Source organism: Pararge aegeria, chromosome 12 (genome assembly GCF_905163445.1).
Source record: "Pararge aegeria chromosome 12, ilParAegt1.1, whole genome shotgun sequence".
NCBI lineage: Eukaryota > Metazoa > Arthropoda > Insecta > Lepidoptera > Nymphalidae > Pararge > Pararge aegeria.
This window is the reverse complement of record NC_053191.1, coordinates 13918870-13943980: the sequence shown is the minus strand read 5'-3', so window position 1 is coordinate 13943980 and position 25111 is coordinate 13918870. Positions and strand designations below refer to the sequence as shown.

The 25111-nt window shown below is 34.4% G+C and overlaps 2 protein-coding genes across 2 annotated transcripts; one reads left to right on the top strand and one right to left on the bottom strand.

The window, feature by feature from the left end:
• Positions 1-6269: 6269 nt before the first annotated feature.
• On the bottom strand, positions 6270-8994 carry LOC120627942. The gene is made up of 3 exons (XM_039896069.1): positions 8942-8994; positions 7794-7901; positions 6270-6412 (listed from the first exon to the last, which is right to left on the bottom strand). The coding sequence occupies exons 1-3, from the start codon at positions 8985-8987 to the stop codon at positions 6270-6272; spliced, it is 297 nt and encodes a 98-aa protein (XP_039752003.1). The 5' UTR covers positions 8988-8994.
• A 5742-nt stretch (positions 8995-14736) lies between these two features.
• Positions 14737-22228, top strand: LOC120628175. The gene is made up of 5 exons (XM_039896415.1): positions 14737-14875; positions 17943-18023; positions 19774-19872; positions 20368-20459; positions 21883-22228. The coding sequence occupies exons 1-5, from the start codon at positions 14833-14835 to the stop codon at positions 22204-22206; spliced, it is 639 nt and encodes a 212-aa protein (XP_039752349.1). The 5' UTR covers positions 14737-14832; the 3' UTR covers positions 22207-22228.
• Positions 22229-25111: the final 2883 nt, after the last annotated feature.

Here is a 25111-nt window from a genome sequence, read left to right as displayed (position 1 = left end):
TTGAACTTGTTAAAAAAAAAACTCGTGCGTACGTACACACGTAAGAAGTTATAATTCTTTGTCGTTAATCACAAATTTCATATAAATAAAATGTAAGTAAAATAACAAACATAACTACATCAAATACTTGCAATAAATAAAATAACTTTTTAAATCAATAACACGTTAATTCAATAAAATGATCATAATTAAAGTTACACAATTATATTTTTCCGGAATAATGTAAAATTATTAATTAAAATTATATTTATACAACCTCAACCAAAGAAGTATAACTTCAATAATGTTTTTTTTTTAAATCCTGCTACTTACTGATTGATATCTTTGAAATACATTTTATTAATATTAGTAATATAATCTTGACAAATGCATCTTTTTGTTATTATCAACTCTGCTGGATTATACGTGAAAAATAATAAATAGTGATGAACATATTTGACAACTGTCAAATATATTTTTATTTGATGGTAAATATAAAATTGTATGTAAAAATATTTTATAATTTACTGCTGTATTTTATGTGTATATGATTATTAATTATAGAAAAAAAATAGGAGAAGCAAGGTGGTGTGTTTCTTTGTACTGCAACATTTTGTATTTCACTTTTGCTATTTTGCATTCACAAATGTAAAGATGTAATTACAATTATAAATAAAAATATATTTGACAGTTAATACATTTGAATGCAATACGGAAGGTCGTAGACCTGATAAATGTAGATAATTAATTAATGTTTTTTTATTTAATGTTCAAAAATGTAATGCCATTTATGAAAAAGACTAATGTTATATAAATAATGTTTAGAAATATTATGTACGATATTACACAATAATTATGAGAGTATTTTTGGTTTCTTTTTTTTTCACATTCTTTTTCCCTTTTTTCCATTAATATTAAGTTTTAATTTTGTTTATAATTATTTTTTTTAAGTTATATATTTGTTTATGTTATTATTATTATTATTTGTATTATTTATTTAATTCGCTCTTTGCTTAATTTAGAATTCGTGGAAATTAATCTTGGATTAGTAAATTATTCGGTTTTAAGAAAGTTCTATAGTTGGAAAAATGTAATAGGCCCGTTTTGACATTTGTGCAAGACCATAGAATGTAACTTGGAACGAAACTGAAAGAAACAATAAAATAAAAATCAATTACATACAGTGTTTTAAAAAATACGTAAATTTTTTTGGGACGTTAAATAATATGAAAGAATATATCGCGAGTATTCATTTTGCGCTTACTTTATAGTAGCATGCTATTTATAATTGTTGCGAAACGTTTCGAAAACAGTTACGTTCTCAGTCTTTTTTTTTATTTTTTATTCCAGAGTTGTAACTATTTTTTGTACTGAATATCGAAAGCCGCCGCGCTTGGTCCTCAAAACCGCAAATAAAATTTTGAATTGACGACACTGGGTTCTAAATAATGAGTCTGAGTTGATGTATCTGACCAATCGGCACATGACTGAAGCGTCCCCGCGCACACTGCGCAGTTTTTCGTTCCCCATCTTGTGCGCTGCGATCTGACTGTGCACTCGCTCGTTTAAGTTTGATATATACTGTTTACTATTACGTTAACTTTTGCTCTTCTACTTTTGTTGGATATTGATTTAAACATAGTGATTTGACTCGATTTTTGTGTTTGTTTTTATATAGTACGAACTCTGTTTCAACATGTTGAAAAGTGGACGTATAATCAACAGCCAGTCACGCGAATTGGTTGTGAAGTTAAAGGAATACTTTGAACTAACGAACACTTTACAATACATTATCATATCAATCAAGTACTGATACAAACTTGAATTGATTTATCGTGAGTATCGAGTACCGAGTCTTATGTTTCCATAACTAGTTACGTCGCGATGACAAATGTCAAAACGGGCCTATTACTTTTTTACGACTATAGTCAATTTCAATCTTAGAATATAGATAGGTGAATATATAGTGTCGTATAATGGGTATAAGTCATGACCACCGTCAATCACTATTGCCTACACTGGTCAAAATATTTTAAGGCGAATTTTTTTTAGCCACGTTTCCGATATGGACCGATACAATTTTCCTTCCAGCATTTTTATACCTTGCTGCATGTAACTTGAGTACTTTTCTCGGCAATAAGTTTTTTTTTAATCAACCTCAACATTGCCTTTCAACAGGAATGCTAGTTAGTCTTTAACTGCAAGCCTAGCTCATTAAAAAAAAACAACCTGAGTTCCTGTTTTGTATAATTAATGTGCTAAAATATAACAAGTAAGTTTTACTAAAGCACCTTAAATCTATAATAGCACGCGTCGTGATTTAAAAAGTATATATATATATTAATCTAATAATTTAACAAAATATATTTTTTTGTTGATTTATGTTCAATTTAATAGCACATATATCCGCATTAATAACTTAAAAACTTTAAGGGGCTTTTCAAAATTTCTTTTCCGTTGCACTAAGTTGATATGGAAAATTGATTTTGGACATCCTTAGTCGATTTCCGAACGCATTTTCATAGATTTATACTGCCAGTATATGAATATTATGTATTAAAAGTTTTTTTTATTTTATTAATGCTTTAGGAGAAAGGCAGGCTTTGATGCAAATGTAACTGGAGGGATGATATTAATTGAAGTGAGTTTGTGTGATTATGACACTATGCATCAAACTTATTGGTTTGGCGCGGATTATATAAGCGCGGATTATATAAGCGCGTTTTAAGTTGACCGGACATAAGTAAGTCACAAATGGTTGTGCAGATATAGTCTTTAGGATTGCAATGGTTACATTGAACATGGAACCTGCGGGAGCGTCTCTAAGAGCAAAGTTCCAACCGGCCAAGTAATATCGTGCGATTTGTAAGTAGATGGTTTTGAGATGTACTTTTAAGCTTAAGTAGGAATGAAATAACGTTTAAGAACATGTAAATTGATACAATTACGTCCGATATGATAACGATTATTAATTTTAAAGGATTTGAATGGAAATGGAATTGCGTGAGAAATGAGAAACGGGTTCACAATAATTTATTTATTGCACGCTGTATGTATAATAAGCTTATCTTTACAATAATATATTTTTATCTATACCTTCGGGGTTGAGTTTAAGCAAATACCATCACTGCTTGATTAGCGTACGAGTAGCTGATTTAACAGTTGGTATTGTAAGATGACATGTAAAGGGGATGACGGTCTTAATGCGCAATGAGCGATTGTAGATTACATACATACCTATATTTTTTTATTAAACGTAAGTTTCATTAATATTAAATACATATTCATCTTTAGTCTATAATGTATAAGATATGCAAACCCGTAGTCAAAAAGTGACCAGTATTCGGTTATACTGCTAAAATACAAAATAGAACTTATATTAAGAATGTTCTCTATAACTCTGTCACTTTAATTGCATTTTCTGCCTTTATGCACATATCAATTGGCTTTCTCACTAGCAAAGTAAAAAAAAAAAAAGTAACCAATAAGTGGGTGCTTATTTTTAAGAACATGTTAAAGACGGTGCATAATACCTAGGTTAGAGATCTATACCAGCTAAAAAACTGTACCGTGACAGACTGACAGTTCGCACTGTCTGTAAGTGAAGTTTTGAAATAAAAATACATATATGTATTTAATTTGTTTTTTAAATGGTAAAACAATTGGTGACATTTTCATTTCACAATTCAATTTCTGACTATGACATGCAAGCATTCATTCGCATTGTATGAATTATTTCTGCGCAGGTCGAACGGTTTAACGATTATTACTAAAAATTATTTTCAATGTTATAGAATTTATTAGTAACTGATATAAAAAGGTAAGCTACAAACTTAACCGTAGGTTCAATATTTTATACTCATTCAAAACTTTGTATACTCATTGGAAATACCGGCACGCAAGCAAATCCGAGCTGACCTATTGCAGGCGTTGGGGGCAAAAGGGGTTAAACCACACCCATTCGTTGATCTGCTGAGCGGCTGGGTTAAGTCAATTTATACCCATTGCACACTGTGCGTCCAATCTGCGTCCGCGGTGGTGTGCAAGCGGGCTTACTACGTACTACCGATGACAATACTCATATTCTTTGCGTTAATTTGAATCTACGGAAGCTGGTTGGTCATTTTAGTGTGAACTTCGCCCTTCGCAGCGCATCTAAGCAGATCATCATTCGTCGATAGAAAACACTGCACAGTAAACTGAAGTTATAAGGATCAGTGCAAATTGAGGGGTAAAATGTGCTCGCATACTCGTTCACTTATACACACACACGGACAATTTATCCTTGATATCAAAGTCTATTACTATACTCGTATAATTATTACCAAATATTTATTTCTTAACTGTGTATAAAAGTGTATAGCTGAGATTGGTTTGATGGGTACTGGAATAACGAATACTAATAATTTACTCTTAATTGAATCAACAACTAGCAACCAGGAATTAGAAGTCGTTAAATACAAACGGGATGGGATATGTTACCTTTGTTCCAAATTTTATGCTACCTTTATTCTATTATACAATGAAATAAAAGTAGGGTTACAAGGTTGTTAAAATTTAGAAAAAAAGTTAACGTGTTAAGTTAGCCGTGCGATGTGTTCAGCAGGATAGTGTAGTTTTAATTCTTGAGTTATGATTTTAGGGAAGCTGTGACAATCCAGTGATATTTAATTAGTTCATTAAAACCTATTTATATACAAATTAATCTAATCTTATCATTATCGCTATTAAAATAATCTCTGCTTGCAACACGTAATTTTTATATAACCATTGAAGATAAACTAAACTTTTTAGATATAAATAAAGAGGCCTCATCTTCTTTAGGTATATTATTTTTAATATAAATATTCATATCTCTTTGTAAAAAGCTTGTTTTTAAATACTCATTCATTTCATTTGTTACCTACTAGTAAAATTATGTTCATGCATTAATATTAAGGAATTATTATAATTGAGCCATTTCTGTTGTACCTAAATCTCTGAACTAAACTAAATTGACAAGTTTAAAAGGTTAGTATCCTTTTCACGGCAAATAAGTGTAAGCGACAGCACTACTTGTAGGTATACCTGTCAATTTAGTTTGTAGATTCCTGTACAAAAGAATTTGCACCAATGAATTCAATTTAATTGTACAAAAATCTTAAACTAAACAAAGATGGCAGCTGTAAAAGTAGTGATTTCATTCATACCTGTGAAATTTTCATTTAGGGTCTGTGTTCCCACGTGGTATTCTTGACTAAGTGCCTACTGTTAAATCTATAGGTTTTGAGATTTTTGTACAGCACAATTGATACCAATATTTACCTCCAAACTAATTTAATGTTGTTAAGAAAACGTAGTTAAAATTAGGTTTCGCGATGTTACTCTTTTTAACCTACTTTAAGAAGGGCTATTTATTAAAATTGACCTTATGTTGTATGTACATATAGAGTAAGACGGACATTTTTTATAACAAATAAAATCAGGAAAACATGTGATTTTTTTTAGAAAACCCTTCTAGATATTTTCTGATTTTTGATGGATATAATGTAGTAAGTACTTATAACCTATAGTAATCTTCAGACTACTGTGGGTTATAAGCAATACTTTCAAGATTCTGGCTATCAGCTTCTACAGGCACCATGTATTTACCAACTCAGTAAATTAGATTATGATCTGTAACTACCATGAGTATTAAATAGGAATAAGTATTATATTATATAGTAAGTGAGGTTCAAATTTAGCCTCTATATTATATTTAATCTGTGCCTTGGACAGCATATTAGGTCGTTAGGCCATTACCCCTTATATCGTTAGCTGACGACGGTGGGGCAAAGGTGTCATAGTGTTTTAGAAAGTAAGGCCAAACTAACTATGGGGTTAGTTTAGAATGAAATTATTATTCTAAATTAACGTCCGAAATGGATCTTTGTAAATTGTATTACCTATAAACACTACGGAGTTCAAAGGTAATAGAACGAATGAGGTAAAAATATCAACTTTACTAAATTACTAAATTATACCAATTTTGGTTTCAGGCCTTGAATGATTTCAAACCAAAGGCGATATAGCTTGCTTACCTAGGTACTATCTACTTTTAAAAGCATATGTATGATATGTTATTTTTTACAAAGTATATTGTATTATATACAAATGTTGCCCCATCGTAGTCAACTATTAATAGTAGTATGTTAATAAACTAAGTCTGCCAACCGGTTTTGGAGTGGTGTGGTGGGTCTTAGCTCTATATCCCTCAAAGAGAGAGAATTCCTTTGCCTGGCATGGCACAAACGAAATTGATGACACTGGAATTATCTGGGTTCATCTTTACTCTTATCATGGACAATGTTGTAATGATACGATGCTCTGCCGATCAGTCCCGCTCGCAGCAATAGCTCCAAGAAAGGACGATGTATGGTTCGACGTTGCGGTACTGAACGTGTTCCTGGTACAACTGCAAATAAAATAAAAAACTAGCTTTAGTACAAGGTTTGCACGCTCGCAATTGAGGAGGCGTTCTCGCAATCAAACTATCAAATTGAACTGGACTTAAATGGCACTCATTTTAGATTATGAAAATTAAGCTTAATTTGCTATACTCCGCGAACAGCAGGATAATCTGTATGGTGTTATTTATAATTACTTCAATCCGTATACTCCACACCAAACAGATCCTCGGCAATGTACCCTCTACGCACGTTTCGCTCCGAAACCGGAGCATCCTCAGATGTTGACTTTACAATGAATAATTGTTAGATTCGCAAATCCTATACTTCTGATTTTTGATTATACAAGTTTTGTAAAAAGCCTGAACTAAACAATTGTATCCAAATTTGAACTTTAACTCTAAGAGAGTATGAACTGTTTTACTCCGATGTTAACTTATTTTCATACTCAAAAAAGGCTGCGCGATTGCGGGCGAGTAAATCATGTAATTAAAATTAAATGGAAGCGGCTAAGGCTATAGTCTCATAGTGGTTGGAGTTCAGCTTCAAATTCACGGGGTGGCCGAGGCCGATCCCTGGCTCGCACCTCTTAACTTTTCGGAGTTACGTGCGTTTTTTAATTTAAACAATTAAAATATCACTTGCTTTAGTGAAGGAAAAACATCGTAAACATCGAAACCCCGAATGCTTAATGCTCGTTTTCACTAAACCTAGAAAATGCTTTTAATCGGATATCTAATAATTTGGATGATGCGAGGAGAAAAAACTCGTTCAACTCTTAGATGACGACTAAAGACGTTAGGCGCCATTTAAAGTAACGACACCAATTCAGCGGTGCGTTATGTATCAGTAACTTGTAAGCTGACACTTGACAGATGAAAAAAATATAAGTACACCTACGGTTTTTATTTAATAACCTTAAGTAGGTACCTAAATCCATAAGAAAAATCAAAATTATGATAATACAAACACAAAAGCGCACTTTGTTGCAAAAATCATACACATCGCTTGTTGTTTGTCGAAGTTAGGTTATATGAGTTGGCCAGTGAAAATCGATTGGTGAACGGTAAATGTATGCCTAGGAACCTTCTTTGATTAGACGTTGTATGTTACTTAGACGTCACTTAAACTGTTAGTGAAAACGGGCATAAGAGTTTTCCATGAAATAAAGGTGTGTTAAGTCTATCAATCCGCACTTGACCAACATGGTGGTCTACGGCTTAAAGCGTGGAAACCTATGCTAAGCTAGTTAGCTAGGAAGATAGCTAAGTTAATAATGATTATGATGATTGGACTACCTATATTAGAAAAGATTATTTAAAATCGAATTAATTTCCTTACTTCAGGAAAATTTGCTTTTGATAATCTATACTATTTATTAATACGAACACTTAGATTTCAAAGGAGTTGTAGACGTCTGGGGACCAAACTCGTAGAGGATCTGAAGATCAGCGTGCTCGCCGAACCGAAAACCGAATCCCACTCGATGGTCATTACCTTAAACAAAGCATTAGCTTTCAAAGTCACACTAATGTAAGTTACACTTCCGCCCCGAGATGGTTTCATCCTAAACCAAATTCTTCATATACTCTTATGTCATCACAATTGTTATTTCAAATTATAGGCTTTCACAAATCAAATTTGTAACATTAAATGCTGGATAGAAGCACGCGTTACTTTGCGGAATTCCATCATATCTTATTTTGAAAATGAAGCTTAATTTACTATATTCCACGAAAGCAGGAGAAAATGTATGGTGTAATTTTATAATTTCTCCAATTTGACTTTACAATTAATAATTGTTAAGTCATTGTTAAGTCAACATCTCCTCACGATGCTCCGGTTTTGGAGCGAAACGTGCGTAGGGGCTACATTGCCGAAGATCTGTTTGGTAAGGATTGAAGAAATTATAAATCTGTTTGGTGTACATACAGATTCACCTGCTTTTCGCGGAGTAGGTATAGCAAATTAAGCTTAACTTTCATAATCATCAAATGCATTTCTTGAGAAGCTAAAATCATGTTGTCATGTTGTGTTTTATAGTATTTATTGACGAATCAAGCAGATGGCGGATGTGTTGTTGAGATCTTAACCATTGTCTACAAGCTCATAAACAGAGCAACACTTTACAGGGCATGGAAAGACCACGTCCCTCAATATGGCGCCTGTATCCAGCTGAGGCTTTGTTGTTTACCCACATGTGCCTGTAATCACAAAGACAACCACACTCTTGAGACCGGAACACTGCATGGGTGGCAGCAATAAGCAGTAGTAGGTACTTCCCCGGATTAACTCTGTCACTGTTCTAAGAAGTTGAATTACATTGATATTATTGTTTCTATCATTTATTAATATAGATTTTGTTTTAAATTTTCAACAGTGTAAATTACAAAGAAAAACGAAAAAACACTAGTAAATATTTATAAAGAAATATATATGTACATTGAAATATTGTTAGTATAGAGCATACTGCTACAATCATAGAAGTCCGTATGCCGTGTGCTTAACGCAAAGTCGGATAAAAGAGCCAGATATACCTTTGAATATACGCGGAGCAAAGCCGTAGTACGTCGTGATACCCATTGCTACATCTTCTGGTATTATCAGGAAAAAACTACAGCCCGGTGAGCCTAGAAAATATGTTAAGTAAGTTTAGTAAATGAGAGTCAAAAATAAAGTCAGATTTAGTAAATACTCGTATATGTAATTTTATTAGGAGTTAAGAGGCCCGTGTTCTGACAAATACTGACGTTTATACGTCGCGTTTATTAGATTTTTTACAAGTCCTATGGGAACTATTTGTTTTCCTGGAATACAAAGTAGCCTCTGTTACTCTCTGTCTTTCAATCTAACTCAATGCCAAAAATTACGTTGATTGGTTGCTAATTACGGCGTGAAAGAAGGACAAACAAACAAACATACTTTCGTATTTATAATACTAATATAAGTTAGATAATTTAAATACAATATACCTTCTAGAAAACATTATTATTTATCTGAGTTAGTTCGTAAATTAGCTAAATTTAATTTAATGCAGTTCCAGAAAATACTTTTGGATGACGTAGCTTCGTGCGCGTTGAACTCATATCTTGCTTACATAATATTAAAGTCGTCAGTTTAGTTTTAGTTCCGTTCCAATATATACTGGAGGCTTGATACCATAGCTTAAAGCAGTATGATTTTTGAATTACAGTTTACATAACATACCCTTATGTATTAAAAAAAAGGTTACATTACACAACAACTAATGATTACATTACATACTTAAATTATACATGTAAATGAATCTTAAAACTAAATCGACATGTCTAAAAACAGTCCTATCCTCTACCAGCATGGCTACTAGCATGGGCAGGAGACAATTGTATCCCAGGGGGAAAGGATAAAAAAATAACTTCTTGCACAGCTTTATCAATTCTCAGAACACTGGCGCACAAGTGGAAATAATATCCCAATAATATATGTGTAATAATAAACGGGGGTAAGCTTCTACTATACCTTGTTCCCGTGCTTTAGCAGCAGGGCTTACACAGGCAGGAGATAAAACTGATATCCCCCGATTATATCCCCTGCAAGTGATTAACGTGTCCACCTGCTAAAGCACGGCAATAGCACTACTTTTGGATTGACCTCTTTGATTTAGAGATTTGGAAGCTCCAGAATGCAAGCCAGGCAAGCTAGCAATTTCTATGCAAAAAGACACTAATTGGGTAAGCTGTGAAGCCGAGGTTACAAAGATATTTTTTTAATCCTGGTACTTTTGTGAGATAGAAAGTATAAAGTGCTTAATTTTATCAATATCTTTCCAGTGGTCGAGCCGAGTTTACAAAGTAACTAACTCTATGCTAAAGATCAATATGGTTGTTTGCTTAGTTAAGGCGTGCCGGAAGGACAAACAAAAAATAAACAAACACATTCTCGCATTTATCCTTACGGCATATTTGATATTATAAATGTGAACGTGTGTTTTTTATTTCTTTTTGTTTGTCCTTCCGTCACGCCCTCACGAAGCAAACAAACAAATTGATCTTTTGCATAGAGTTAGGTGAAAGGACAGAGGCTACCTTTTATCCTAGGAAACAAACGGTTCCCACGGAATTTGTAAAAAACCGTAATAACAACAGACGCAGAACGCGAGCTAGTGATATTATAATACGAGTTTTAGAACACGTAATAAGAAGTAGGTAATCCTCTTAAACTTTACGTAGGACATTTTGTAACTTAGTGCCGTTTTTATGTTACAAACCAGCAATGGGTAGGTAGGTATTGCACATGTCAGCCTTGGCCTAGTATGTGGGCATGAGTGATGCGTATGTAAAAATTAGTGGTTTAAGTTTGCGAAATGGGAGAGAACAGTTTTAAAAAGGATTAATATCTTTTCTAAACTATTTTCAATGGAAATTATCATCAAATTTTTCATGCGTACATACATACATATAATTATTTTCAATCCTAATAAAAAATTAGTATCCTATAAGATCGAGGTTCTGAACACTATTTAAACTTTATTCGATGGAAATGATCATTTATTTTTAAGTGCGTACCTACTAAAATAATTTTTAACTTAAGTTTGTATGTCGACGGCCCCGGGTCTTTAATTGGTTAAAAGTTTAAAACTCAATTTTATAAGTACCTATTAGAAAGCGTGAGCGTAAATGAGATGTTTTTCAAAACCTAATATATTTATTTTTAAAAATCAATATTTAAATGCTTCTGGGATTTAACTATTTAGATAATGTACAAAGTTCTTCACTGGTTGCTTTGAATTCTGACACAAGATAGCGGTCAAATATGGGTAATAATTGAAAAACAGTGAACGTTTATAATACAGTAGCTGGGAAAAGCAATTTACTTTATAGTTTATACTAAATATTTCAAAATGGGATATAGATAAGGAGGAAGTAGGCAACATTCTATCATAACGTTTTCGAGCATAGCCCCACCACGCTGCTCCAAAGCAGAATGGCGAGCTTTTAGAATTATTCTTGATGGTTATAATAACCGGGACAGATAGCTTAACGTGCCCTCCGCTGATACCAACTGTTATTTTCCACAAAAAAACCCCAGGCGCACATTGTCTAAAATATATAAAATGTATGTACTTACAATATAGAATCAAAACAAGAACACAATTTAAACTATTTTGCTGTGCCATTCTTTTTTTATCAAATTTAGGTTGTCTCAGATTATTTTTACGATCTTTTAATGTAAAATAAACTGTCAGCAGCAAAAGATAGATTGGTAATGGTGCGATTTTTAGTCATTATTGAAGTTCCTATTGTCCAGGAGAGTTCTCACAATAATTATATACCTAGGTACAACCTACACATAATGCAACTTTTCGCACGCATTTGATCAGAAAAATATTACCTATATCTTTTTATACGATCTGCTGACCCTGTCGATTAAAAATCTAGTCATAAATATTATTTACCTATAATTTCAGGGTAATGTGTTTCGTCGATAGATACTTTACTTGGCTTTTTATGATTTTCAGATTACAAAAATAACTATCTTTTGTTCTGAATTTCAAGATAGTAGACTTTTTTATTTTTTATTCCACTACAAGTTAGCCCTTGCCTGCAATCTTAACTGGTTTTAAGTGATGATGCTGTCTAAAATGGTAGCGGGCTAACCTGTTAGGGAGTATGGTAACCATACCCCTAATCGGTTTCCATGCGACATTGCTTAACGGCACGTCTTTGTTTGTAGGGAGGTAACTAGCCTTCCACCAGACAAAACAGAGATCAACGGAATATACCTACCACTTACGTTTTGATAAATGAATGTTGTTAAAAAAATGAATGTTAAAATGCAAAATGTAAATTGTTGATGTTGGAAAAGAGCAACTGCTGAGTTTCTTGCCGGCTTCTTCTCGGTAGAATCTGCCTTCCGAACCGGTGGTAGAATCACTACAAACAGACAGACTTGACGTTTCAAAAGTGCTTATATTAGGCCTACTTGAAATAAATGAATTTTGAATTTGAATTTGAATTTGATGATCATACTAAGTAAGAAAGTTATTTCTTATATTCATTTATTTATTTTTTATACAGACAGACAAAAGTTTTCCTTTACGAATTTCCTTTCCCCATTAAGAGGCAAGAGTTTAGTATGCCACAATAATAATCAAGCATAGTTAAAACTTCAATTATATAGAGCTAAAATAGTATATATTTATGTCTTGATGCACGTACCTGCCTAAATTCCGTGGCGTAGACAAATGGAGTAAGTGAATCATGAACAGGTACCCAAAGAACCTGAAAGAAAGAGGGCCATATAAAAAAGAAAGTGGGACAATAAACTAAAGGGAAATTTATGGTCAAGGAAAGCCAGAGATCGATACGAATGAAAACAGTTGGAAAAGATCGTTAAACAATCAAATGCAGTTGCCAAGAATATTATTTAACTTAAGCTATATTGTAAAAACGAACAGGGTTTCTTAATAACGGCTTATATTGTTATCATGAAACAATCGGAGAATCTTGGCCTTCCCAGCAAACTTGGCAGCGTTGGCTATAGCGGAGGTTGCGGGGATTACGTGGAACGGGGTCAACGATGTAACTCAAAACCGGACGGGTTGGCGTAACATCGAAGCCGTCCTTTATCCTACTTGGTATACGTAATAGGACTTCATTACACATTCCTTCTACACATTCTTTCTTCTATAACTACTAATAGTTTTTTGTTCTTTTTAATTCCTTCATTGTGAAATGAATAATTGTAAAGTCCATTCATTGTAAAGACAGCATCTCCTGAGGATGCTCCGGTTTTGGAGCAAGACGTGCGTGGAGGGTACATTGCCGAAGATCTGTTTGGTGTTGAGTATCAGGATTGAAGAAATTATAAATTACTCCATACATATTCTCCTGCTTTTCGCGGAGTACAGCAAATTAAGCTTAATTTTCATAATACATATATCAGTGATTTCCGCAAAGTAACGCCTGCTTCTATACAATATTTATTGTGAAATAATTTTACTTCTCATACCAAAATATTATAAATTGGGTTGAGATCAGGTTTAAAAAATCTTTCAGTACCTGATAGTTTTCAGGGATAAAATTAGCGAGCGGAATATTAAAAGCAATATCAAGATCTTTTTAAGTTTTTCCGAAATTGAATGTAGTCCTTTGTCCATTAACTGTATGAAAGTAAATATGTTATGTACCTATCAAATTTCATCAAGATCAGTGCAGAGGTTTAGCCGAACATAGGTTAAGCCTTTCACGCAGCAACAGAGCATGGCCTAGTGAAACCAGTGATAGCCTAGTCGGTAAGGTTTCCTTTTGGGCGGCCGAGTTCGCCGCTACCTTTTCAGAGCTATTTGCGTTTTTAATGTAAGAAATTAAATATCATATAGGCTTCAACGGTAAAGGAAAACATCGTGAGGTAACCTGCCTCAGAGTTCTGAATGGCAGTGGCCTGTGAAGTCTCCCAATCCTGACGACTTTAAAAAGCGTGTTCTCCCGAATGCTAACTATGGATTTTATTAGAAGACTTAGTGTCGCTCAGCACGCAATGGCGACAGCTACGCTGTATGAACAAAAGTTTATAATTTTAGGTAATTATAGGAACTACAAGGCCGAGAGATTTCTGGTATTTTTTATTTAAGTGTAGGTACAATTATTTCATAGGAAGTATCTAAAAGCTGGTAATATAATTAAGTTGGTAGGTCCGATTTGTAAATGAACTAAACACGTAGTTAGTTAATTATTACTAATAATCTTTCTTTATAAAATTACGCGGAAAGAGATCAAATTACTTCGGATTGACGGACTCAGGTAACACTTTGTTGTATTATGCTGTCTTTAATAACATTATGTTGGTGTGTGAGCTTTCTAACTCGTTGAAATATGTCCACCACTCTTGTTTTCACAAATATGAAAGTGGTGGAATATGTTGTACTAGAACATCTTAACACAATGACTAGCGCAAACAATAACGTACCTTATCACAATCAGAGAAAGCTTAAACTTAATTAAAGTTACACTAACAGTTAATTAAAATACAAAATTTAGTCTACCAGTGAATGGATACACACACATATAGACCTCACTTAAGCTAAATGTAAGTGATAGTCAACCATATAGTAATGGATTAAGGTTTCAATTGATCTTGTTAAAATCCCTATTTGCACTTCGTGATTTTGAGTTTCAAACTTATGGAACAACCGAATACAATCAAAAGGGAATAAATAATGAGTCATGATGAAAGAAAATAGACTCAATGCTTACGTAATAAAGTCGAATTTTTGTGGGCCGCTACATTAGATAAGACCTTGTCGCAATAGTGAAAGTATTGTCATATGTGAGCAGTCAGTTTGGCGGTAAATCTCGTCGATGGTAGTTGATTTTATATATTTTTTAAAAGTAAAGTGCAAGTGTGTGATAATGTGCTCTTAGATAATTTTTTCGTCGAAATATTCAATATGGAAACTATACTCGTTATTTCCTGTTTGTTCCTTTCTTTTGGTAAGTTATCTACAGCCATAAGTTTATTACTTAGAGATACCTAGATTAGTTTTTGCCTTTAGTCTGTACCTTAGACGAAATTTATAAGATATACCTACGTTTAACTTTGACAGGCATGGGTAGTTTATGAGTTAAAGAGATTATCTCGATTCTAAAATTAAAATTTTAATACATATATCTATATTAATAGTTCATGTGGGTTTTTATTTTTATTATTTATTATTTATGTGTTAATCTACTATTTATTAACATTCCATTATTCTACAAAATTTTATTCTACTTTTCAACTTAGAATAAATAGGTTAACAAATTAAAAAAGTCGACGAAATTAAACTTCCGCAATGCCCTCTTGTGGCCTTCACCTTTGCACTAATTTCATTATCTGTGAGGTTAAAAAAACTACATTAAAATAGGACAAGAAGCTTTTCCGTAAAAAAGTAACAGTAATGAAATATAATAAAAAGATTCGGGCTATTCTTGGCTTAAAATTAAATGCTTATGCCGATTTTCACTAGCAAACAATACTAAAGAATAATCACTATACCTGGCTAAATAACCCTAATTTAAGGAGATTCCTAGGCATTTATCAACTTTTCACGAATAGTTATCACCTAAGAGTTGATAATGGTTTAGTCAATACGGCCAATATATTATGAATGAGAAAGTGTTTGTTTGTTTGTTCTTCCTTTACGGCTTAACTAAGCAACCAATCAACATGATTTTTTTTAAAGGACGGATGCATCGTTTTAATTTATTTTTCATGTAATAAGGAGTCGGCTTTTTGTCATGCTTATTTCTGTCGACAATCAGCTTTTCTGTGTTCCGGTCTGAAGAGCCTGGTTGTCTGTGGTACTTAAAGATGCATGAGTCTTAATACCTTAAGCTCAGGTTGATGCACACAGGGGCACACGGTATTTTGTAGGACGTGGACCTTATATGCCCTGGGAAATGTTGCTTTCTTTATAGGCGAGGGTTTTCCACTCATTATCAGGTGGGCCATCTGCTGGTCCGCCAATAAAAATAAAAGGTTAGCCGTTAGGTCATGGACGATGGATAAACCTAATGGACTGATTGATGTCCACAGCTGGACAAAAGTCTTAAGTTTCAAGGCCTTGTATCGCTAATGTTGGACTCCCCGCGACCTGAGTTAGGAAACTAATGGACTGATTGATGTCTACTTGTAGACACAAGTCTTAAATTTCAAGGCCTTGTGTAGTTAATGTCGGACTCCCCGCAACGTGAGGGAGGAAATAATGGACTGATTGATGTCTACTGCTAGACACAAGTCTTAAATATCAAGGCCTTGTGTCGCTAATGTCGGACTCCCAGCGACGTGAGTGAGAAACCTTTGCACTGATTGATGTCTACTGCTAGACACTAGTCTTAAATTTCATGGCCTTGTGTCGCTAATGTTGGACTCTCCGCAACCTGAGTGAGGAAACTAATGGACTGATTGATGTCTACTTGTAGACACAAGTCTTAAATTTTAAGGCCTTGTGTAGTTAATGTCGGACTCTCCGCAACGTAAGGGAGGAAATAATGGACTGATTGATGTCTACTGCTAGACACAAGTCTTAAATTTCAAGGCCTTGTGTCGCTAATGTCGGACTCCCAGCGACGTGAGTGAGAAACTTATGCACTGATTGATGTCTACTGCTAGACACAAGTCTTAAATTTCAAGGCCTTGTGTAGCTAATGTCGGACTCCCCGCGACGTGAGTGAGGGACTGACGTGAGGAAATTCTTACTTCTTCTTCTTCTTCTGTATGTCCTTTAACACCTGGTATACTTATAGGGCCCAGACAAGTTTTTGCTACCATATCTATTCTATGCAGATTTAAGCGTGATCCAAGATAAATTAGGAACCTTTATTTCCGTTTCCAGAGATCGCTTTTACGTTGTCTATGGCCTGACACGCTTTCGCTTGCCCTCCCCAAGCTGCCATTGAAATGCTTCTTATTAGACAACAGGCGTTTCGCGTAAAGCGTGGCTCATCCAGTTCTATGTTCTACGTCAATTTTGTTTAATAATAGTGTTTTATTTAGCAAGGGTCGAGAGATTTGAATTGGTAATTGTTTCAGGCCAAAAGATTACCATGATGTTAATTCTCACACAATACCTTTAATCGACTTTAAGACAGACTATCGGTTTAAACGACACTGATGGTCATTAAGCTTGCTGCCTAGAATTTATGCTTTCCGAATAGGTGTAGACATAGAGAGTGCGACTTCTGCGCATACGCCCTGCTGGTGGTAATTTTTCATTTTTAGGCATTTGCATCTTACTTCAGAACGGCAAAGTTATCTCACGCGATCTTTACCTACGCGAGAGCGTTCACCTCACCTTAACCCACTGACATTTATAATTACGTAGACTCAACTTATAACTACTGAGCAAAACCCGGTAGGTTTTGCCCGTTATTAATGTGATTGCCTATTTAATGCGGGTCAGAATTACATGATTTCGGATCAGATTTCATATGACATAAACACACGCAATATGCAATGTGTGACGACATAAATTTGGCGACACCTTTTCATCACTCGCATAACCTCCCTGAGGCTACGCAAGGCGGTACTATTACGCTAAGTAACTCATCCACTATGGATGACTTTTAAACATTTTTATAATATCCAAATTGAATAAAGACATTCCGAATTTTAATTTTTGGCCTCTGAACAACAAACCGCTGTGATCTTATAAGTGGAAGGACCGGGTTCGTGGTAAGAATTTGGAAATTTACAATTTCTTTATTTTAATGCTCTCGTCTGGCGGAGGCTTTGGCCGTGGCTTGTTACCGGCCGATTATGCGTTCTGGTACGATGCCGCAAGGAACCTATTGGGGTTATGCGCTTACTATGCAGTACTTCTAATATGTTAGCCCGCAACCATCTTAGACATCATCACTATTCATAACTTTTAGTAGTATAAAAAATACATTGGAATAGCGTGGTGGGTCTATGCTCTAGAAATATCTGTATCGAAAGAAGGCTCCTGTCTCAACTCTGATGACATTAATAGGCTTGAAGATGATGACGATATATAAACTGCTTTTCTGTTGTTTTCAGCATCATGTGGCGTGATAATTCCTGAGGAACTGCCATCTCTATTGTCAGTTGCGTACTCCAACATTCCTCCCATAAAGAAAGGTATTTTTTTCAAACTAACCCTCCAAGCTTCGTATTCATACGGTATTATTTAAGGGATAAACAAATTTCTTAAAAGTTGATATTTTTTTGACAGTTGCCTTATATGTAAACAAGGCCCTGATACTGTAGGTATTACGTATTAATATATGAGCAAGCATAGTAAGTAATTATAGAGGCTGGAAAAGTAGACAATATTCATGTCCGTCAAGTCTTAGTTATATAGTGCTTTTCTTAAAAAACTAAAAGAATTTATATTTTTTTTAGTTTTCTCTCTTTGGTTTTACCTCTAACCTCACCTTCGGAAGAGGCAAAGGTATTCGACAATTCAGCTTAGTGCCAAACAGAATTCAACGAACGATGATTCTTTTTTTACTAAATAAAGTACAGGCAAAGGTAGTTTTGCTAACACTAGTAAAGTGCCCTAAATTGAAAGTAAGGTCAATACCATTTTTTTACTTGTAGATTAAACCTTTTTATTATCATTACATAAGTATGGATAAGTAGGTATAAAATATTCATATTACAAGGTCAAGTCAATATTACTGGCCGATTTTTTTTAATATAATGAGCCACATTCAAACAAAGGAAGTTAGTTAAAACAGCTTTTACGAGACCTTCAGTTTGAGCGTTAATTTTGTATGAGCACTGCAAAGTCGGTCTTTTTATAATGTGGACATTTAAAAAACGCCAGTTACAAATTATATTATTTTGAAAAATTACAATGAAATAAATTATTGCAATTGTCTGACTGTTTAAAAAAATGTAAAATTTCTTGCGAGACATTACCCCGCAGTTGATTGCCTTATCTCGTGACAAATGGGCTGGACCATTTTATGCGCAAGGGATCAGCCTGGCTGTTCAACGCGGAAATAGATCCACTTTTGTTGACACCATTCCACGCGGGCATCATTTGTACAGTAATTAGTAGTAGTTTAGGCTTGTAGCCATAAGTTAAATTATCACAAAAAATTAAAAAAGAGTTCTTAAATAAATCATGTTTTATTTGAATAGATACTTAGATTATTTCGTAATTGGTTCGAATTAATCGGGAAAGAGTTTCTTTAATCCACATTTATTTACCCTTAGGGAGATTCTTCTGTTTGACAAAAATCTTTTATTGGAATCTATAATTAAAGATTCTCCCGTCCCGGCTATCCCGCAGACGACATCTGCAAGATAGCCGGGACAGACTGGGTAAAGAAAGCCTCATATACACAAAAGACAAATAACAAAATAAATGAAATATACTAATAAAATGAATGAATGAATGAATGAATGAATGAATGAATGATTTATTTATTTCTCCACATTACTTACAAGTACGAGTACAATATAATGTTGCTTACGGGCTATTTTGTTACACATTTATAATGTGGGGACTGATGCTTGAACTAGGTAGAACCTGTATCTGTAAATCAAATGACCAAACTAATAAGAAAATATTATGACAAAAATACATTTATAACTGTGATAATATAAAGATATTAAGTAAAAAAATAGTGACATGAAAAACATGAAACTTATGCTAAGTAAATGCACGGTAATAAAAATTAATTCTGGTCAAGAAGACTTATCTTAGTTAATTTTGTATGAATAGAATTTAAAATCAATGTAAATTTTATATATTTGTGATGAGAAATAAATGGCTTTTTAATTTAATATAATGTATGTATTTATAACTGATGATTACCACTAGTACTTCCATCTGAATCAGTTTTCGAAAGTAAACAATTTGTTTTCTTTTTTCCAGGAACCGATTCAAGGATAGGTTTTGGCTTCGCTTTTGGCAATCATGCTGACTTCCAAGTTATGTTGGAACTGGGACCACAGACGAACACAATGAATTTAAGTAAGATTCTTTAATATTTTTTTGGGTTGATCTAGAATTTTGTCGGGTCGTATTTCGATGGTATTGGAGACAGAGCAGCACGTGCAGTGCCGCCTGGAGAATATGCTGATTTGGATCACTTCACTCACACACTGCATAACAACGGTACTGCTTTACGGTAATGGGCCCCCTGGGCACGGGTCTCCTCCCACAATGAGAAGTGCGGCCCACGCTGGCCCAGTGCGGATTGGTGGACTCCTTGAGAACATTATGTAGAACTCGCAGGCGTGCAAGTTTCCTCACGATGTTTTCCTTCACTTTTTTATTACTTATAACGCACATAACTTAGAAAAGTTAGAGGTGGATTCGAACTCGGCCCCCGAAAGTGAAGGCGAGCTTCTACCCATTGCGCTATCACCGCTTCTGTCTTCTATCCGAAATGCATTAATTCAAAGTGTATTCATGCACAGTGTATTCATGCAAAGTGTATTCATGCAAAGTGTATTAATTTTTCAGCCGGTCAACCTTTTCCCAAGAACGGCAACAGTAACAGCAAACGGCAAGCGTCGTTTCCACCACCAGCAAAAATAAACAAGAACAGGGAAAAGGTAAATAAATACTACTTTCTGTTATTAAGTACTAGCGTACCCAGCCCGCTTCGCCGGGCTAGATTTTGCTTTATTTAATTTAAACAATAAACTTACATCATTAAAATTTTAATTTAAGTCTCATAATATATTAAATTATCTATTTCTCTCCGTATTCATTATCTTCTATTCTCATTTCGAGCGGGCGAAGATCATTATCTACACCCATCCATGTACAAAAGTAATCTAATAACAATAGTATATTATTATAGTAAATAAAAGCTGTATTTGACAGTTTGACAGTTCAAAAATAGGAGTGCTCCGATCGTCACCAAACTTTACAGGATTACTCGCCAGGTCAATCCGGAAATTCCCTGAAAGTTTCATTGAAATCGGTCCAGCCGTTTCGGAGCCTATACAGAACATACCCACACACTTTATCTTTCATATATATAGATAGATAGATAGATTTAATAAGTTACGGATACAGCGAATGGGGTAAGATGCTGTCTGTTTGTTTGTTTTCTATTTTCCTCAACAATTGATGAACAATTGACGGCTGATTGGCGCAGTGGGCAGCGGCCCTGCTTTCTGAGTTGAAGGCTGTGGGCTTGGTTCCCACTACTTCAAAATGTGTGGGTGATGAAGAAAAATGTTTTTCAGTGTCTGGGTGTTTATCTGTATTTTATAAGTATTTATGTACATTATGTATCGTCGTAGAATATATTTTTTTTATTCCATTACAAGCTAGCTCTTGACTGCTAGGGTGTGTTAGGGGTATGCCACTTTGCAGTAGTATTAAACCGTTTCTTTTTGTTCTTGGTGTTAGAGGCACGTACCTCTAACTAAACTAAGTTATATGCGTTGTTTAACGGATTCAAATTCCAATTCAAATTATTTTTATTTGCATCCAATATTGTAGGTATACATGTTTAGTCATAATATATGACATGCCCATCTTGATTAAAACAAATTCATGTATATAATAACTAAAAAAACATCTAAATAAACAAAATCAAAATAATCAAAATATGTCAGCTGAATATAATAAAAATGTTATTAATTTTACTGTATGGAATAATAAGTTTATAATCATGGAATGTCAAATAAAAAATAAGTAAATTATATTTTATCATCCAAGAACTCTCTTATCGAGTAATAGCATTTATAAACCAACCAGTCACGTAATTTTGCGTTAAATTTCAAAAATGGCAAATCTTAAAATAGTAAATCTAATAGTTCAACGGATATTTAATTAAAACAATTAAATACCCGTTTTTTATCGAAGAAAAGCATCGTGAGGAATACTGCTACCTGAGAATTCTCTATTATTTTCTTAGAGGTGTGTGAAGTCTGCCAATCCGCATTTGGCCAGCGTGGACTACCACCTAAAACATTCCGATAAATTGAAGTGAATTTTAGAATTGATTTAATTATGTTTCAGTTTCTCCAAACTGACGCGGGAAAATACCTCCAAACATGGGCCCAGAAGATGAAAAACCCTCCCAAATCCGTCAAAAGACCAGCTCCGAAGCCTGGCGATGTTATAAATCTAGAAGATTCTATGGTAGAACTAGTCAAGAACGATAAAGGGGAATACGAAATACACCAGCCGAAGCCTGGACATATGCCACAGTATGTATTGGACAATCTGAAAAGGTTGTATGGGGAAAAGAAAGAAGAAGCCAAGAAGCTAGTTGAGAAGAAACGAAGTGAGGCAGAGATTAAGAAGATAACAGAGGATTTATCTGATATAGATTTTGACTAAATAAATTTCATATTTCTCAGTAGTGCGAAGTGTAAGCAGATTTATTTTCTTCACTATCCCAATTATATGTTTAGTTTGACACCCAACAAGAATCATGTTTAAAGGCTATGGTAATGATTTTTAGGACTGTTGTAAAATATAAAACTACGAGCGGACTCGGCAGACATCGTTTGCCCGGTAAAGCAGAACAACCTACTGATTGCTTTAAAATCAACCAGAAACCTATTAAATACATAAAATATTATACACACAAAATTTCGTTACAAACGTTAGGTTGCAAACTCACATACAACAGGATTTTAGTTGTTTTTTTACCTTTTAAACCTTCCCTATACTTCCATAATTATTTCAAGACCTAAATTAGCCGAATCTGTCCAGCCGTTCTCGAGTTTTAGTGAGACTAACGAACATCAATTCATATATATATATATATCGTATTTAATGTTTATTCTTTAAAATAATTGTTTTATAAATATAACCTAAATAAACTATTTAAAACTAAATAAAATCTAATCTAAATATATATATTTATACATACATATATATAAATGAACAACCTAAAACAATTATATAGTTTTTTGTCATCTGTTTGCCTTGTCTGATTCGATTTTGACGGAACTTTCACTAGCAGATAGCGAAAGTAGAAATGAAGAACCTATAAAATAGCAATATTATGTTGTGCTTGTTGTTCGTGGCATTGATTGCGAATGTAAAAGCAAAAGTTGTAAGTAATGCGATGCTATTTGATTTAGAAAGGCGTTCTTATTTAGCAGTATCATTTTAACACCGCCTTTGTACAAAAGCTTTGTACGTAACGTTTTACCTCAACAACAATTTGTAATAATAATAATCCCTATTTAATATTTGCGTGTTCAAATACTTCTAAGGCATTATCCTTATCGTTAACCTAGTAAACTGCAGTGCTGGCCAAAGATATTTTCTCACATAAGAGATAAGTAATCATGTTCCCACCAGTCTGCTCCAATATGGGTTAGCGGGTTTTAACAATAATAATATTCTATGTGATTATAACCAGGAACATCGGCTTTACGTGCTCTTCTAAGCACAGAGTTGGTAAAGGCCAGTTTCACATCATCCCTATCCCTATCCCTACTAATATTATAAATGTCAATGTAAGTTTGTTTGTTACGCTTTCACGCAAAAACTACTTAACCAATCCTCATGAAACTTCGTACACCTATTCTTGGAAGTGTTAGAAGTAATATAGGATACTATTACTTTTTACTTTTTTACATTAAGCTCGGTTCCTTTGGGAGAGGGGATGAAAGTGTTTGACGATGTTAGACAATAACTCCGACAAATTATAACCGATTTAAATAATTATTTTTGTACTATAGAGGTTATAATATGTGTTTAATTTTGCCCAAACTCTGGTTGTAGATAGAGGACAGAACTCTTCGGAGGACAGCAGCAAACCCCTCATTTAAGGCTTAGCGGTACTGAATACTTTAAATTTTTTTAGAACTACAACTTAATTTAATGCCACATTAAAAAACAAAATCAAACGCAGACGAAGTCACGGGCAACAGCTAGTATGCCTATAAAGGCCCGATCCGGCAAATAAATCCATGACCTCGTGAGTAGATTACACTAGACCAACGAGGCAGCTACAGCAGACTTAGAGACTTATTGGCACAACATCTCATTATTATTTTTTTACAGTAACAAGGATAGTCATTGGAAAACCACAAAATTAGAAACATACAGAAACTTTGACCAGCACTGCAGTTTGCTGGTTGAGTAACCATGTTGCGTTTTAAAGGGGTAACGTTGTAAGTAATACCGTTTTAATTGTAAAGACGGTCCGTTTTCCTGTGCACTCTTATGATATGATATATGAGTCGTATAAGAAACATTTCATTTTCGAGAATCCATTTGTCACGAATCTTGTAAGAGTTATTTCTGCTGCTTATAGTTCAAATTTACTCATTCATTCAATTCGAGTATCTCTAAGCGATAGAATCAGTAATGTGGAGATTCGTAGAAGAACCAGATTTACCGACATAGCTCAACGATTCGCGAAGCTGAAGTGGCAATGAGCTGAGCACATAGTTCGGAGAAAGGATGGAAGTTTGGGTCCAAAGGTGTTAGAATTCCAGCCCCGAACTGGTAAGCGCAGCGTTGGTCGACCCCCAACGAGGTGGACAGACGACATTAAGCGCGTCGCAGGTAGCCGCTGGATCCAAGCGGCACAGAACCGTGGAATTTGGAACTCCCTACAAAAGACCTATGTCCAGCAGGGGACGTCTATCGGTTGATGTGATGATGAAGATAGTTAAAATAAAATAAGTGAACACGAGTTTTATTAAAGTCTCCGCGTTCTCCAACACGAGTATTAAAACCTTGATACGTTAAAATAAAGCGCACTTTCAATCGCTTTGAAGACTCGCTGATCCTGCAAGCTCCGCCGAAAGAGCTGCCTGAACAAGTGTTAATTAATTAGAGCTATGGTAAGTAACTTTCATTCACAAGACAAATAAGTATTCATAATATTACTTAGTATAGATTTATCGATACTTTCCTGAAATTCATATTTAAGTCTGCTCCTACAGTGTGCTACTTTTATACGAGTACTACGACAATACACACATCGCCATCTAATCCCAAAGTAAGCGTAGCTGATGAATAATTTAGAGAATAATATACATAAATACTTATAATACATAGATAAACACCCAGACACTGAAAAAAATTCGTGTTCATCACACAAATATTGTCCAGTTGTGGGAATCGAATTCACGGCCTTAGACTCAAAATGCAGGGTCGTTGCCCACTGCGCTAGTCGGCCGTCGCCGACACTCAAATAGGTCGATTATAATCAAATAAATCTTATTGCTATGGGCACTGGTACAAAAGTAGAAAACTTCAGCTGAAGTCTGAAGTC

Excerpts from the sequence above, each read along its gene's own strand:
- LOC120628175 (XM_039896415.1), top strand. The coding sequence starts at position 14,833 with ATGGAAACTATACTCGTTATTTCCTGTTTGTTCCTTTCTTTTG. Across the intron at positions 18,024-19,773 it reads CATTCCTCCCATAAAGAAAG|GAACCGATTCAAGGATAGGT; the intron begins GTATTTTTTTCA and ends TCTTTTTTCCAG. Across the intron at positions 20,460-21,882 it reads TAAACAAGAACAGGGAAAAG|TTTCTCCAAACTGACGCGGG; the intron begins GTAAATAAATAC and ends ATTATGTTTCAG.
- LOC120627942 (XM_039896069.1), bottom strand. The coding sequence starts at position 8,987 with ATGGGTATCACGACGTACTACGGCTTTGCTCCGCGTATATTCAAAG. Across the intron at positions 7,902-8,941 it reads TGCTCCGCGTATATTCAAAG|GTAATGACCATCGAGTGGGA; the intron begins GTATATCTGGCT and ends GCTTTGTTTAAG. Across the intron at positions 6,413-7,793 it reads AACTCCTTTGAAATCTAAGT|TTGTACCAGGAACACGTTCA; the intron begins GTTCGTATTAAT and ends TTTTATTTGCAG.